General features: G+C 41.3%; 1 protein-coding gene and 1 long non-coding RNA gene across 2 annotated transcripts in view; one reads left to right on the forward strand and one right to left on the reverse strand.

Moving 5' to 3' along the window:
• Positions 1-609: 609 nt before the first annotated feature.
• LOC138855472 (uncharacterized) overlaps positions 610-17,649 on the reverse strand; it is a 39,694-nt gene continuing 22,654 nt past the window's right edge. Inside the window, exon 3 of the long non-coding RNA XR_011394720.1 lies at positions 610-679. This is a non-coding gene — a long non-coding RNA (uncharacterized lncRNA). The remainder of the gene's footprint in view (positions 680-17,649) is intronic.
• LOC128701776 (ribosome-binding protein 1-like) lies at positions 7,606-17,535 on the forward strand. Its single transcript, XM_070104948.1, has 5 exons — positions 7,606-7,662; positions 7,795-8,235; positions 10,542-12,455; positions 13,607-13,788; positions 16,498-17,535. The coding sequence occupies exons 1-5, from the start codon at positions 7,606-7,608 to the stop codon at positions 17,042-17,044; spliced, it is 3,141 nt and encodes a 1,046-aa protein (XP_069961049.1). The 3' UTR covers positions 17,045-17,535.

Consider the following 17,649-nt stretch of genomic DNA (forward strand, 5'->3'; position numbering starts at 1 on the left):
TGCGTATATACCTCACTCTGAGACATTCTTTCTCACCTCCTGGACCGTGTAGTCACCCTTAAACATACACACACGCGCGCGCGGGGCCAGGAGCTAAGTCTCAACCCCTGCAACCACAATTAGGTGAGTACACACACACACAGCTTTAAGATGAGGCACGATAAGGCTCTCGGAACGGGATGAGCGAGCAGTGATGAGGCGGAGTCAGGAGCTGTGAATTGATCACAACACACATACACACACATACACACACACACACACACACACATACACATACACACATACACATACACACACACACATACACACACACACACACACGCACACGCACACACATGCACAGCTTAAGATGAGGTACGATAAGGCTCTTGGAGCGGGAGACAGTGAACCTACTAGCGACCAGCGATGAGGCGGGGTCAGGAGCTGTGAACTGACCCCTGTAATCACATAAAGGTGAGTACACACACACACATATCAATCTCAATGTTTTCGAGTCATCATCTCACACAAGCTACACGGTTTCTGGCCACCATAATCACACTTTTTCTGGCACTGTGTTTATAACTCGCTAGACTGACTTTCGCGCGTCAAAATGGGAATTACTCTGGAGTTACCTGTGCTCCAGCGGCTGTGCGGAAATTGTCACTACTGGTGCTACTGACGTTCCGGCTCACGTGATCTGAAATAAGAAAGAAAATATTGAGACAGAGACATTTAAGAGAGTTTAGTGAAAACGTCAGTGTTTATGTTTGAGAGGAAAGTTGTATTGCACAAGGGTTTTTAACTGGGTGAACGTTTCGCTCTGTTAGAGCTTTATAAAGTCGGTTACTTTATTAAACTTAAAGGCTGTTGAGTTGAGGCGGGTCATTAGGGCTGTGTAGTCTTAAATTCCTCTCCAGTGGATGCTTAACCAGTGTCAAGTAACACTCGTTGTTTCTGACCAGCAACACACACCCACCACCTTAGTACTAGTGTCAAGTAACACTGTGGTGAGGAATTAGACACATGTACAACATCTGGATATCTTAATTTGTAGACGTTTCGCCATCCAGTGGCTTTACCAATACAAGGACATAATGTGAAGACTGTCCTTGTATTGATAAAGCCAATGGACGGCGAAATGTCTACAAATTAAGATACCCAGATGTTGTACACGTGTCTTAGTCTTCACGTTGTCTGTACTGTGTACCATTCATATATAACATTGTATCCTAACCAATAACACCACCACCAAAATCTAAGTACCAGTCTCAAGTAACACTTGTGGTGTTTCCTGAGCAATCAAACACCAAGTAATAACAACAATAATAATAATAATAATAATAATAATAATAATAATATATACAAAGTCTGTTGTTATGTCGAGCATTTTCCGCAAATTAGGTCAGTTTTGCCCCGGGATGCGACCCACACCAGTTCAGGCACGCATTTTACTGAGAGGGGAACATAAGACAACCGGTATAAACACACCCAATGTTTCCACCCTCGCCGGGAATCGAACCTGGGCCCTCGCCACACATAACAAGAAAGCAAAACAGATGGTGTGGTAGTTGATAATAAGCGTCAGGTGTGTTTACTCTCAACGCGGCCATAAACACACACAAGCGCACATACATGAATACACACAACACCAGCACTAGAACTAAAGAATTCTGGACAAACACAACACCAGCACTAGAACTAAACAATTCTGGACAAGATTTTTATGATTTTTTTAATGGTAAATACAAAAAAATAGTCTGTTAGCGACTTTAAGATCTTCTAAGTAAACAGCGAAGAGCAAGCAACCGTTTATCTGGTAAGACGAGTTGTAATTAATTCTGCCTGTTTGCGAATTGTTAAACAGTAGCAGTGATTGCTGTTACGTAGCAGTGAGGAGTAATATTATGTAGCAGTGAGCGTTGTTACGTAGGAGAGTGCTAATGTTACGTAGCAGTGAGGAGTAATATTATGTAGCAGTGAGCGTTGTTACGTAGGAGAGTGCTAATGTTACGTAGCAGTGAGCGTTGTTACGTAGGAGAGTGCTAATGTTACGTAGCAGTGAGCACTAATGTTACGTAATATCCATACAATTCTCCCTATATCTTATTTAAAGACGAAATACATTGACAAAAATACAGTAGGGAGTAGAATTCTACAGCATAGATAATAACTCAGAGCTACATCTCGAATACTTTGTCCAGCTCCCCGGCGGTGAGCCGCGTGCCCAGAATGCTGCAGGCATTTCCCCTCTGGATCGCAACACTGAGTCCCTGAAAGAGGAAGCTGGCTGCCCTGTGGTCCTTGATTTCTATGATGAGCTATTCACCCAGCTCTTTGAGGAACTTTAGAGCACACTTGCCCCATGTTCCTCCAAGGGTCTCCGACCCTATCGGGATTAAGTTATTGCAAAGGGGAAGGTCTTCATATTTGCGGGTCTTCTGGGTCTCCCTGTACACACACACACACACACAATATATATATATATATATATATATATATATATATATATATATATATATATATATATATATATATATATATATATATATATATATACCTAAGGCAGAGAATGGAAAGTTAAGGAGAGGAGCAAGTCAGTGGGTTTACAGCTGTTGTCAGTTTCATTAGCAGCATGTGTTTCTTAACTAATAAGATTGAGTTGCACCACATTGCTCGGTAGTGAGTTTAGACAGTGTCTACACCTTGCCAATGCTGGGTAGTGAGTTTAGACAGTGTCTACACCTTGCCAATGCTGCGTAGTGAGTTTAGACAGTGTCTACACCTTGCCAATGTACTTAGCATTCCCTTGGTGGTTGCTGAAACGTCCTGCCGAGGTGAGAAACACCTTAGCAACATGTAACCTGGAATTCCAGGTTACATGGACACTAAATACACAAAACCGGACTGGAACACTTTTTGTGTATAATTGTACAATAATTTAATACCATTTTTGGAACAATTCACACACGAAAACTTAACTAACAAAGATTATTATAATCAAAAAGAAGCGCTAAACCACAAGGGCTATACAGCAACTGACAAAGAAACAAGAGACCTTGTTCTGACCTTTCTAGAACCATTGTTAGTAACTACAATACCATAATTAGTAACTACAATACCATAATTAGTAACTACAGTACCATTATTAGTAACTACAATACCATAATTAGTAACTACAGTACCATTATTAGTAACTACAATACCATAATTAGTAACTACAATACCATTATTAGTAACTACAATACCATAATTAGTAACTAAAGTACCATTATTAGTAACTACAATACCATTATTAGTAACTACAATACCATTATTAGTAACTACAATACCATAATTAGTAACTACAGTACCATTATTAGTAACAATACCATAATTAGTAACTACAATACCATTATTAGTAACTACAATACCATTATTAGTAACTACAATACCATTATTAGTAACTACAATACCATAATTAGTAACTACAGTACCATTATTAGTAACTACAATACCATTATTAGTAACTACAATACCATTATTAGTAACTACAATACCATTATTAGTAACTACAATACCATTATTAGTAACTACAATACCATTATTAGTAACTACAATACCATTATTAGTAACTACAATACCGTTATTAGTAACTACAATACCATTATTAGTAACTACAATACCATTATTAGTAACTACAATACTATTATTAGTAAGTACAATACCATTATTAGTAACAATACCATTATTAGTAACTACAATACCATTATTAGTAACAATACCATTATTAGTAACTACAATACCATTATTAGTAACAATACCATTATTAGTAACTACAATACCATAATTAGTAACTACAATACCATTATTAGTAACTACAATACCATAATTAGTAACTACAATACCATTATTAGTAACTACAATACCATTATTAGTAACTACAATACCATAATTAGTAACTACAATACCATTATTAGTAACTACAATACCATTATTAGTAACTACAATACCATAATTATTAGTAACTACAATACCATTATTAGTAACTACAATACCATTATTAGTAACTACAATACCATTATTAGTAACTACAATACCATAATTAGTAACTACAATACCATTATTAGTAACTACAATACCATTATTAGTAACTACAATACCATAATTAGTAACTACAATACCATTATTAGTAACTACAATACCATTATTAGTAACTACAATACCATTATTAGTAACTACAATACCATTATTAGTAACTACAATACCATTATTAGTAACAATGCCATTATTAGTAACTACAATACCGTTATTAGTAACTACAATACCGTTATTAGTAACTACAATACCATTATTAGTAACTACAATACCATTATTAGTAACTACAATACCGTTATTAATAACTACAATACCATTATTAGTAACTACAATACCATTATTAGTAACTACAATACCATTATTAGTAACAATACCATTATTAGTAACTACAATACCGTTATTAGTAACTACAAAACCATTATTAGTAACTACAATACCATTATTAGTAACTACAATACCATTATTAGTAACTACAATACCGTTATTAGTAACTACAATACCGTTATTAGTAACTACAATACCATTATTAGTAACTACAATACCGTTATTAGTAACTACAATACCATTATTAGTAACTACAATACCGTTATTAGTAACTACAAAACCATTATTAGTAACTACAATACCATTATTAGTAACTACAATACCATTATTAGTAACTACAATACCGTTATTAGTAACTACAATACCATTATTAGTAACTACAATACCATTATTAGTAACTACAATACCATTATTAGTAACTACAATACCATTATTAGTAACTACAATACCATTATTAGTAACTACAATACCATTATTAGTAACTACAATACCATTATTAGTAACTACAATACCATTATTAGTAACTACAATACCATTATTAGTAACTACAATACCATTATTCATTAAGTACTTTCACGTCCACAAGTATAAGAGAGTCATGTAAACAGAGACAGAGAAAGAGAGACATAATTATAATCATGGGAAGCGCTAAACCCATAGGATTATACAGCGCGTGTGGGGGGGGGTGGAAGGTATTCAGGCTTAATTCAGGGAACTGGAGCACAGATCCAATTCCCTAGATCAAGAGTCCCTCACCAGCGTCAAGGAACCCCCCTTGAGAGGTAGACAGAGAGACGGAGAGAGACAGAGAGAGAAAGAGATACCTCTCAGTGTGCTGCTTAACATTTCGCAAACGGGCGAAATTATTTACAAACATTATCTCTCTATCCACAGCAGGATTCGAACCTGCACACAAAGTACACAGTACTTAAGCCAGCTTTCTAGGATCTGGCTGAGTGGCTCAAGTACTGTGCACTGTGATGCAGAATGTGTGGGTTCGAATCTTGACTCAGTTAATGGTCACAAATCAATACTTTCTTCCCGTTTATTTATCGTCATTATTTTGTCAGTGACGTAGCTCGATTGGTAGCGCACTCGGCTCACATACTGATGTCAGGGGTTCGATCCCCGGTACGGGTGGAAACATTACGACGTGTTTCCATAAGATATCTGCTGCCTATGTTCACCTAGCAGTAAAATAGGTACCTGGGTGTTAGTGGATTAGTGTGGGTCGCATCCTGGAGACAAAATTGACCTAATTTGCGGGAAATGCCCAGCATAACAAGTGACTTTCTATATAGTAATATGTCAGCTATGGTCTGTATACCTTGTACATGTACTGGTAGTAAATACAGATATTATTATTATTATTATTATTATTATTATTAATTATTATTTAATATAGATATTAATAATTAATAATAATATTTAATAAAGACATTTAATATATCAAATTAAGAAATACTGAGTAATAAGCAGCCTGACAGTTACATTGATAACCATAATTTTAAATGGAGTGGTAAGCCAGCGGAAGGCCTCGGTCAGATGGCCAAAAGCTCCAGCTGTGGGTCATCATATAACTAAAACCCGCGCCAGGAAACACTTGCCCTGTTTCCTGATAAATAATATACCTATTAATAAATATTATTATTATTATTATTATTATTATTATTATTATTATTATACTGCTAGGGAAACTCTGATCCTGTAAGTCATACCACTCTTGATCCTTGGATCAAGAGCCCTTCACCCCTTTTGAAGGGACAACACAGAAATAGACAAAAAAAAATATAGCTTGGAATATAATATTTATCTTCGTTACCGCTATAACAAAGAAAGAAAACGAAAAAGTTCTCTATAAAAGGTGACAGAATTAAAGTTTTCTGTAACTGAGAGCGTAAACTAAAGTAAACTTTGCGATTTATTTATATTATTTGTGCATACTGTATATTATTATTATTATTATAATCAAGGGGGAAGCGCTAAACCCGGAGGATTATACAGCGCCTGGGGGGGGGATGTGGAAGGCATTCAGGCTTAATTCGGGGAACTGGAGCACAGATCCAATTCCCTAAATCAAGAGCCCCTCACCAACATCAAGGAACCTTCCTTGAGGGGTGCATACTGTATAAACCTGGTTAATGGGGTTTAAAGTCTGTCTACTACACGTGGGTCATTAAAGTAGGTTAATGGGGGTTTAAAGTCTTATCTACCACACGGCGAGGGTGTGCGTTCGATTCCCAGCGAGGGTAGAAACATTGGGCGCGTGTTTCTTTACACCAGTTGTTTATGCTCACCCATCAGTAAAACTGGTACCTGGGTGTTAGTAGACTGGTGTGGGTCGCATCCTGGGTGTTAGTAGACTGGTGTGGGTTGCATCCTGGGTGTTAGTAGACTGGTGTGGGTCGCATCCTGGGTGTTAGTAGACTGGTGTGGGTTAAGATAAGATAAGATAAGATTTCGTTCAGATTTTTAACCCCAGAGGGTTAGCCACCCAGGATAACCCAAGAAAGTCAGTGCGTCATCGAGGACTGTCTAACTTATTTCCATTGGGGTCCTTAATCTTGTCCCCCAGGATGCGACCCACACCAGTCGACTAACACCCAGGTACCTATTTGCTGCTAGGTGAACAGGACAACAGGTGTAAGGAAACGTGTCGGAATGTTTCCACCCACCGGGAATCGAACCCGGGCCCTCCGTGTGTGAAGCGGGAGCTTTAGCCACCAGGCCACCAGGCCACTAGCCACCAGGCCACCGGGCCATGTACATGTACAAATAAATATATTATTATTAATGGGGTTTAAAGTCTATCTACTACACGAGGGTCATTAAGACTCCATATGGAGATTTAATTAAAGACTGTCTACTGCAACACAATAAGTGTCCGGGGCCCAAGACTGTTCAATTGCCTCCCAGCATACATAACGGGGATTACCAATAGACCCCTTGGCTGTCTTTAAGACCCCTGACTGTCTTCAAGACCCCTGGCTGTCTTCAAGACCCCTGGCTGTCTTCAAGACCCCTGGCTGTCTTCAAGACCCCTGGCTGTCTTCAAGACCCCTGGCTGTCTTCAAGACCCCTGGCTGTCTTCAAGACCCCTGGCTGTCTTCAAGAAGGCACTGGACAGGCACCTAAAGTCAGTACCTGACCAACCGGGCTGTGGTTCGTACGTCAGCTTGTGTGCGGCTAGCAGTAACAGCCTGGTTGATCAGACCCTGATCCACCATGAGGCCTGGTCTCAGACCGGGCCGCGGGGGCGTTGACCCCCGAAACCCTCTCCAGGTATACTTGGGTAATTAAAGTTGATAACAGCCTGATTAACCAGTTTATTACTGTTGGTGGAAAAGTTTATCGTTTTGCCTTAATGGCGCTAGTACAGTCGATAGGATTTAAACCTTTCCTTATTAAACACAGTGGTATTTTGTCTTATTTCGTTTGTGTCACCTGCAGTACCTGCTGGTGGCGACGCTGGCGGCGGCGTCCACAACACAAGCAGATAAACATCCCGATGGAGGACACAGTTCCGGAATTCCGGCCAACGCCGACGGCATCTTCGGAGAACGCATCAAGATTCGTGAACAGATACCCTCGTTAGGTTCCCAGAGCCGAGGTGGCGGTGGGTCAGGATCAGGGGGAGACCTGACTAGTTCCTACACCTCCTTAGATGTGCGAGGTGACATTACCTTTCCTAGTTTGTCTAAAGACTTGGCTGACAGCCGGTCCCCGGCCAGCCAGGCCAAACAGTCGAGTAAGCAGACAGACCAGACACAGGCAGTAATTCAAACTTTTGGTAGTTTGAAACAGACACAGACTCCCCAGACATATCCAGCCCCTTCGTCTTTAAACAGTAATCAGGTGAGTCACTAACAGTCTGTAATATGTGATGAATGGTTTGAAAAACCGACAAGTTGAAGATTGAGACACTTATGCAGCATATGGGAATCTTTATTCAGGAAACGTTTCGCCACACAGTGGCTTCATCAGTCCAATACAAAGAGGAAGGCGTAAGGAGAGGAGGAGTATGAGGTAATCAGTCCCTCAGCCTGGAGTCGATGTGTTCAGTCCATCAATCTTGTAGAAGCCACGTCTACGGCCCTTTGCTGTACATTCTACAAGATTGATGGACTGAACACATCGACTCCAGGCTGAGGGACTGATTACCTCATACTCCTCCTCTCCTTACGCCTTCCTCTTTGTATTGGACTGATGAAGCCACTGTGTGGCGAAACGTTTCCTGAATAAAGATTCCCATATGCTGCATAAGTGTCTCAATCTTCAGTCTGTAATATGTAAATTAGTTGATGACTGAGACAAAGGTACAACAGATGGGTACCATCATTTGAATGGTGTCATTGGGTACGGGAGTTATTTCTTGGGTATCTTTAGGTAGTGGTCGTTGTTTTGATAAGGACCTGCCTCGCATGGGCCAGTAGGCCTTCTGCAGTGTTCCTACATTCTTATGTTCTTATTACTGTTGTGCAAGACAGGTATACAATACAATACAGTCCCTGGACCCATTATGTACCTCTGTAATGTTGAGGTACAGTCCCTGGACCCATTATGTACCTCTGTAATGTTGAGGTACAGTCCCTAGACCCATTATGTACCTCTGTAATGTTGAGGTACAGTCCCTGGACCCATTATATACCTCTGTAATGTTGAGGTACAGTCCCTGGACCCATTATGTACCTCTGTAAAGTTGAGGTACAATCCCTAGACCCATTATATACCTCTGTAATGTTGAGGTACAGTCCCTGGACCCATTATGTACCTTTGTAATGTTGAGGTACAGTCCCTAGACCCATTATGTACCTCTGTAATGTTGAGGTACAGTCCCTAGACCCATTATGTACCTCTATAATGTTGAGGTACAGTCCCTGGACCCATTATGTACCTCTGTAATGTTGAGGTACAGTCCCTAGACCCATTATGTACCTCTGTAATGTTGAGGTACAGTCCCTGGACCCATTATATACCTCTGTAATGTTGAGGTACAGTCCCTGGACCCATTATGTACCTCTATAATGTTGAGGTACAGTCCCTGGACCCATTATGTACCTCTGTAATGTTGAGGTACAGTCCCTAGACCCATTATGTACCTCTGTAATGTTGAGGTACAGTCCCTGGACCCATTATATACCTCTGTAATGTTGAGGTACAGTCCCTGGACCCATTATGTACCTCTGTAATGTTGAGGTACAGTCCCTAGACCCATTATGTACCTCTGTAATGTTGAGGTACAGTCCCTGGACCCATTATGTACCTCTGTAATGTTGAGGTACAGTCCTTGGACCCATTATGTACCTCTGTAATGTTGAGGTACAGTCCCTAGACCCATTATGTACCTCTGTAATGTTGAGGTACAGTCCCTAGACCCATTATGTACTTCTGTAATGTTGACGTACAGTCCCTGGACCCATTATGTACCTCTGTAATGTTGAGGTACAGTCCCTAGACCCATTATGTACCTCTGTAATGTTGAGGTACAGTCCCTGGACCCATTATGTACCTCTGTAATGTTGAGGTACAGTCCCTGGACCCATTATGTACCTCTGTAACGTTGAGATACAGTCCCTAGACCCATTATGTACCTCTGTAATGTTGAGTTACAGTCCCTAGACCCATTATGTACCTCTGTAATGTTGAGGTACAGTCCCTGGACCCATTATGTACCTCTGTAATGTTGAGGTACAGTCCCTGGACCCATTATGTACCTCTGTAACGTTGAGATACAGTCCCTAGACCCATTATGTACCTGTGTAATGTTGAGTTACAGTCCCTAGACCCATTATGTACCTCTGTAATGTTGAGGTACAGTCCCTAGACCCATTATGTACCTCTGTAATGTTGAGGTACAGTCCCTAGACCAATTATGTACCTCTGTAATGTTGAGGTACAGTCCCTAGACCCATTATGTACCTCTGTAATGTTGAGGTACAGTCCCTGGACCCATTATGTACCTCTGTAATGTTGAGGTACAGTCCCTAGACCAATTATGTACCTCTGTAATCTTCTGACTACCGTCCCCAGGATGGGTATTGGCTGCATAATAAATCAAACTAATTAACATTATCTTACGCTAATTCTATATCTGGTTCGTGTTTGTGTTATTCTGAAGCTAATTAACAAATTAAACTAATATGCCGAACTATACTTTACAGTACACTGAGGCCAAGCAAAGGTCCCAGACCGTCGGTGCTCCACAACAGTCTTCACAGACCTTCGGTGCTCCACAACAGTCTTCACAGAGCTATGGTGCACCACAGAAGCTTTCACAGAGCTATGGTGCTGCACAACAGTCTTCACAGAGCTTTGGTGCACCACAGAAGCCTTCACAGAGCTTTGATTCAGCACAGCAGCCTTCACAGAGCTATAGTGCTCCACAGCAGCCTTCACAGAGCTATGGTGCTCCACAGAAGCCTTCACAGAGCTATGGTGCTCCACAGAAGCCTTCACAGAGCTATGGTGCTCCACAGAAGCCTTCACAGAGCTACAGTGCTCCACAGCAGCCTTCACAGAGCTATGGTGCACCAAAGAAGCCCTTACAGAGCTATGGTGCTCCACAACAGTCTTCACAGAGCTTTGGTGCTCCACAGCAGTCTTCACAGAGCTTTGGTGCTCCACAGCAGTCTTCACAGAGCTTTGGTGCCCCACAGCAGCCTTCACAGAGCTATAGTGCTCCACAGCAGCCTTCACAGAGCTATAATGCTCCACAGCAGCCTTCACAGAGCTATAGTGCTCCACAGCAGCCTTCACAGAGCTATAGTGCTCCACAGCAGCCTTCACAGAGCTATAGTGCTCCACAGCAGCCTTCACAGAGCTATAGTGCTCCACAGCAGCCTTCACAGAGCTATAATGCTCCACAGCAGCCTTCACAGAGCTATAGTGCTCCACAGCAGCCTTCACAGAGCTATAGTGCTCCACAGCAGCCTTCACAGAGCTATAGTGCTCCACAGCAGCCTTCACAGAGCTACAGTGCTCCACAGCAGCCTTCACAGAGCTATAGTGCTCCACAGCAGCCTTCACAGAGCTACAGTGCTCCACAGCAGCCTTCACAGAGCTATAGTGCTCCACGACAGCCTTCACAGAGCTATAGTGCTCCACAGCAGCCTTCCCAGAGCTACAGTGCTCCACAGCAGCCTTCACAGAGCTATAGTGCTCCACGACAGCCTTCACAGAGCTATAGTGCTCCACAGCAGCCTTCACAGAGCTATAGTGCTCCACAGCAGTCTTCACAGAGCTATAGTGCTCCACGGCAGCCTTCACAGAGCTATAGTGTTCCACGGCAGCCTTCACAGAGCTATAGTGCTCCAAAGCAGCCTTCACAGAGCTATAGTGCTCCATGGCAGCCTTCACAGAGCTATAGTTCTCCAAAGCAGCTTTCACAGAGCTATAGTGCTCCAAAGCAGCCTTCACAGAGCTATAGTGCTCCAAAGCAGCCTTCACAGAGCTATAGTGCTCCACGGCAGCCTTCACAGAGCTATAGTGCTCCAACGCAGCCTTCACAGAGCTATAGTGCTCCACAGCAGTCTTCACAGAGCTATAGTGCTCCACAGCAGCCTTCACAGAGCTATAATGCTCCACAGCAGCCTTCACAGAGCTATAGCACTCCACAGCAGTCTTCACAGACCTATAGTGCTCCACGGCAGCCTTCACAGAGCTATAGTGCTCCAACGCAGCCTTCACAGAGCTATAGTGCTCCACAGCAGTCTTCACAGAGCTACAGTGCTCCACAGCAGCCTTCACAGAGCTATAGTGCTCCAAAGCAGCCTTCACAGAGCTTTGGTGCTCCACAGATTTACGGACCTCCCAAAGAATCTCGGCAAAAACCGTTGCAACAGTACACTGCTCCTCAAGAGAGTCGGAAAAACGGTTACAGTGGCCAACAGAGCAACGGAGGTGGGTACAATGACCAACAGAACAACGGAGGTGGCTACGGTGGCCAACAGAACAACGGAGGTGGCTACGGTGGCCAACAGAACAACGGAGGTGGCTACGGTGGCCAACAGAACAACGGAGGTGGCTACGGTGGCCAACAGAACAACGGAGGTGTCCTTAATGTTGCAGATCACAAGGTTCTTATTTTCAACTTAATATGTGATTTAAATGATTATATATATATATATATATATATATATATATATATATATATATATATATATATATATATATATATATATATATATATATATATATATATATATATATATATATATATATATCAATGTTTCACTTAATTTCTAAGTTTAGGTTAGAGTACTGTACATTAGGTTAGAGTACTGTACGTTAGGTTAGAGTACTGTACGTTAGGTTAGAGTACTGTACGTTAGGTTAGAGTACTGTACATTAGGTTAGAGTACTGTACATTAGGTCAGAGTACTGTACATTAGGTCAGAGTACTGTACATTAGGTTAGAGTACTGTACATTAGGTTAGAGTACTGTACATTAGGTTAGAGTACTGTACATTAGGTTAAAGTACTGTACATTAGGTTAGAGTACTGTACATTAGGTCAGAGTACTGTACATTAGGTTAGAGTACTGAACATTAGGTTAGAGTACTGTACATTAGGTCAGAGTACTGTACATTAGGTTAGAGTACTGTACATTAGGTTAGAGTACTGTACATTAGGTTAGAGTACTGTACATTAGGTCAGAGTACTGTACATTAGGTTAGAGTACTGTACATTAGGTCAGAGTACTGTACATTAGGTTAGAGTACTGCACATTAGGTTAAAGTACTGTACATTAGGTTAAAGTACTGTACATTAGGTTAGAGTACTGTACATTAGGTTAAAGTACTGTACATTAGGTTAGAGTACTGTACATTAGGTTAAAGTACTGTACATTAGGTTAGAGTACTGTACATTAGGTTAAAGTACTGTACATTAGGTTAAAGTACTGTACATTAGGTTAGAGTACTGTACATTAGGTTAAAGTACTGTACATTAGGTTAAAGTACTGTACATTAGGTTAAAGTACTGTACATTAGGTTAAAGTACTGTACATTAGGTTAGAGTACATTAGAGTGAATTAGGTTAAGAGTAGATTAAGTTAAGAGTACATATATTAAATTACATAAAACAACAAAACAGTATAACCACATTCAGTGAGAATTCATCTGCTTGTCGCAACTGTATACCATTAACACCATTATATACCATTAACACCATTATATATCATTACTATCCCATAAATACAATAACCGAGTAAATAATGGTGTTCCAGGGAATGCCATACGGGTTTGACTACTCGGTTAACGATGTGGACTCAGGGGCAGACTTCTCACAGAAAGAATCTTCTGACGGGACTGTGGTGAAGGGGGAGTACAGAGTACAGCTTCCTGACGGCCGGCTCCAGATTGTTACCTACACTGCTGACCATCACAGCGGCTACACTGCTGACGTTCGGTGAGTGAACAGATATACTACTGACAGTGAGAGGCTATATTACAGTGAGAGGCTATATTACAGACAATGACAGGCTATATTACAGTGAGAGGCTATATTACAGACAATGACAGGCTATATTACAGTGAGAGACTATATTACTGACAGTGAGAGGCTATATTACTGACAGTGAGAGGCTATATTACTGACAGTGAGAGGCTATATTACTGACAGTGAGAGGCTATATTACTGACAGTGAGAGGCTATATTACAGTGAGAGGCTATATTACTGACAGTGAGAGGCTATATTACTGACAGTGAGAGGCTATATTACTGACAGTGAGAGGCTATAATACTGACAGTGAGAGGCTATAATACTGACAGTGAGAGGCTATATTACAGTGAGAGGCTATATTACTGACAGTGAGAGGCTATATTACTGACAGTGAGAGGCTATATTACTGACAGTGAGAGGCTATATTACTGACAGTGAGAGGCTATATTACTGACAGTGAGAGGCTATATTACTGACAGTGAGAGGCTATATTACTGACAGTGAGAGGCTATATTACAATGAGAGGCTATATTACTGACAGTGAGAGGCTATATTACAGTGAGAGGCTATATTACTGACAGTGAGAGGCTATATTACTGACAGTGAGAGGCTATATTACTGACAGTGAGAGGCTATATTACTGACAGTGAGAGGCTGTATTACAGTGAGAGGCTATATTACAGTGAGAGGCTATATTACTGACAGTGAGAGGCTATATTACTGACAGTGAGAGGCTATATTACTGACAGTGAGAGGCTATATTACTGACAGTGAGAGGCTATATTACTAACAGTGAGAGGCTATATTACTGACAGTGAGAGGCTATATTACTGACAGTGAGAGGCTATATTACTGACAGTGAGAGGCTATATTACTGACAGTGAGAGGCTATATTACTGACAGTGAGAGGCTATATTACTGACAGTGAGAGGCTATATTACTGACAGTGAGAGGCTATATTACTGACAAACAGTGAGTTACTACTTTCAAACGTGTATAGAATGCAATCCTGTTAATTTTCTTTGCACTTTGGCAGGACTGCTTATTTTTTCTTTGTCTCGTAAACACGTAAGATGATAGGAAAATCTTTGTGTTATAAACTAGCCACTACCATCCACAGGATAGATATGAGGTGCACAATAAACTGGCCTCTACCATCCACAGGATAGATATGAGGTGCACAATAAACTAGCCACTATCATCCACAGGATAGATATGAGGTGCACAATAAACTAGCCACTACCATCCACAGGATAGATATGAGGTGCACAATAAACTAGCCACTACCATCCACAGGATAGATATGAGGTGCACAATAAACTAGCCACTACCATCCACAGGATAGATATGAGGTGCACAATAAACTAGCCACTACCATCCACAGGATAGATATGAGGTGCACAATAAACTAGCCACTACCATCCACAGGATAGATATGAGGTGCACAATAAACTAGCCACTACCATCCACAGGATAGATATGAGGTGCACAATAAACTAGCCACTACCATCCACAGGATAGATATGAGGTGCACAATAAACTAGCCACTACCATCCACAGGATAGATATGAGGTGCACAATAAACTAGCCACTACCATCCACAGGATGAATATGAGGTACACAAACTGGCCTCTACCATCCACAGGATAGATATGAGGTGCACATTAAACTGGCCTCTACCATCCACAGGATGGATATGAGGTACACAATAAACTGACCTCTACCATCCACAGGATAGATATGAGGTGCACAATAAACTAGCCACTATCATCCACAGGATGGATATGTGATGCACAATAAACTAGCCACTACCATCCACAGGATGGATATGTGATGCACAGTAAACTAGCCACTACCATCCACAGGATGGATATGAGGTACACAATAAACTAGCCACTACCATCCACAGGATGGATATGAGGTACACAATAAACTAGCCACTACCATCCACAGGATGGATATTAGGTACACAGTAAACTAGCCACTACCATCCACAGGATGGATATGAGGTACACAATAAACTAGCCACTACCATCCACAGGAGAGATATTAGGTACACAATAAACTAGCCACTACCATCCACAGGATGGATATGTGATGCACAGTAAACTAGCCACTACCATCCACAGGATGGATATGAGGTACACAATAAACTAGCCACTACCATCCACAGGATGGATATTAGGTACACAGTAAACTAGCCACTACCATCCACAGGATGGATATGAGGTACACAATAAACTAGCCACTACCATCCACAGGAGAGATATTAGGTACACAATAAACTAGCCACTACCATCCACAGGATGGATATGTGATGCACAGTAAACTAGCCACTACCATCCACAGGATGGATATGAGGTACACAATAAACTAGCCACTACCATCCACAGGATGGATATGAGGTACACAATAAACTAGCCACTACCATCCACAGGATGGATATTAGGTACACAGTAAACTAGCCACTACCATCCACAGGATGGATATGAGGTACACAATAAACTAGCCACTACCATCCACAGGAGAGATATTAGGTACACAATAAACTAGCCACTACCATCCACAGGATGGATATGTGATGCACAGTAAACTAGCCAAATCATAAAATCAACCACTATGACGGCAAAATCTATAATTTTCAATATAATTAATTCCTATTTTTAATGTTTAAGGTACGAAGGAGAAGCACAGTATCCAAAAGGGAACTCTGGCAGTGGCAGTTGGAGTAACAACGGAGGTAACGGTTACGCTAATGAGCAACAGAATACTAACGCCGGTGGCTATGGTAGACAACAGAACGAAGGTGGAAGCAGCTTTAGCGCACAACTGAATAACGAAAGGAGTAATGCCTTTGGAGGAAAGCAGGGCATTGGAAGTAGCAGTGGCTATGGCAACAGCAGAAGGGGCAGCAGTAGCTTCTTAGGGAGAACAGATGAGGCGCAGATACCGTCTCAGACTTACAGATCACCACAGCAAGACCCTCCACAGCTCTCACAGAGTTACGGTCCACCACAGCAAGACCCTCCACAGCTCTCACAGAGTTACGGTCCACCACAGCAAGACCCTCCACAGCTCTCACAGAGTTACGGTCCACCACAGCAAGACCCTCCACAGCTCTCACAGAGTTACAGTCCACCACAGCAAGACCCTCCACAGCTCTCACAGAGTTACGGTCCACCACAGCAACAACTCTCACAGAGTTATGGACCACCAACATAATCAACAGAAAATAGAATAATATTTAGAATCTAAGACTTATCGATTTATTCAAGTCAGGCAACAGTCACATTCAGTCAGCAGTCAGGCAGCAGTTACATTTAGACGACAGTCAGGCAGTAGTTACATTTAGTCAAGTCAGTAGTTACATTTAGTCAACAGTCAGGCATCAGTTACGTTTTACCATCTCTCTTTAGGCTTCTATTATCAAAATATTAATTAAATCAGTATGGTGTAAATAATAGCACGATAGATACCAAGACAGACATTGCAAGAAAAGGTTTTATTACGATACTTCGAGACGCTGTCTGCAGAGTTTCACTGTGTTTCGCTCTGTAAAGATCAAGTTATAACCTGGTAAGACTCTACACAGAGTGAAACGTTTTCCTAACTAAAGCATGTTTACCCCCCCGTACATGAATGTTATTCTGTTTTTAAACCTTCCTGGTGTAACTTAATTACGATGGAAATAAATAGTATAAAATACCGACACAATGGAAATATAAACACATATGCAGTATAATGTGATCCTTTATTGACTACGTTTCGCCCACACAGTGAGCTTTTTCAAGTCACAGATCTACCTGGGGTGGAAGGGACGCGAGTAT

The sequence above is a fragment of the Cherax quadricarinatus genome, chromosome 96 (genome assembly GCF_038502225.1).
Source record: "Cherax quadricarinatus isolate ZL_2023a chromosome 96, ASM3850222v1, whole genome shotgun sequence".
NCBI lineage: Eukaryota > Metazoa > Arthropoda > Malacostraca > Decapoda > Parastacidae > Cherax > Cherax quadricarinatus.

Coding starts and splice junctions, on each gene's coding strand:
- LOC128701776 (XM_070104948.1), top strand. CDS start 7,606: ATGAGGCCTGGTCTCAGACCGGGCCGCGGGGGCGTTGACCCCCGAAAC. Junction 12,456..13,606: donor TTAATGTTGCAGATCACAAG/GTTCTTATTTTC, acceptor ATGGTGTTCCAG/GGAATGCCATACGGGTTTGA. Junction 13,789..16,497: donor GGCTACACTGCTGACGTTCG/GTGAGTGAACAG, acceptor TTAATGTTTAAG/GTACGAAGGAGAAGCACAGT.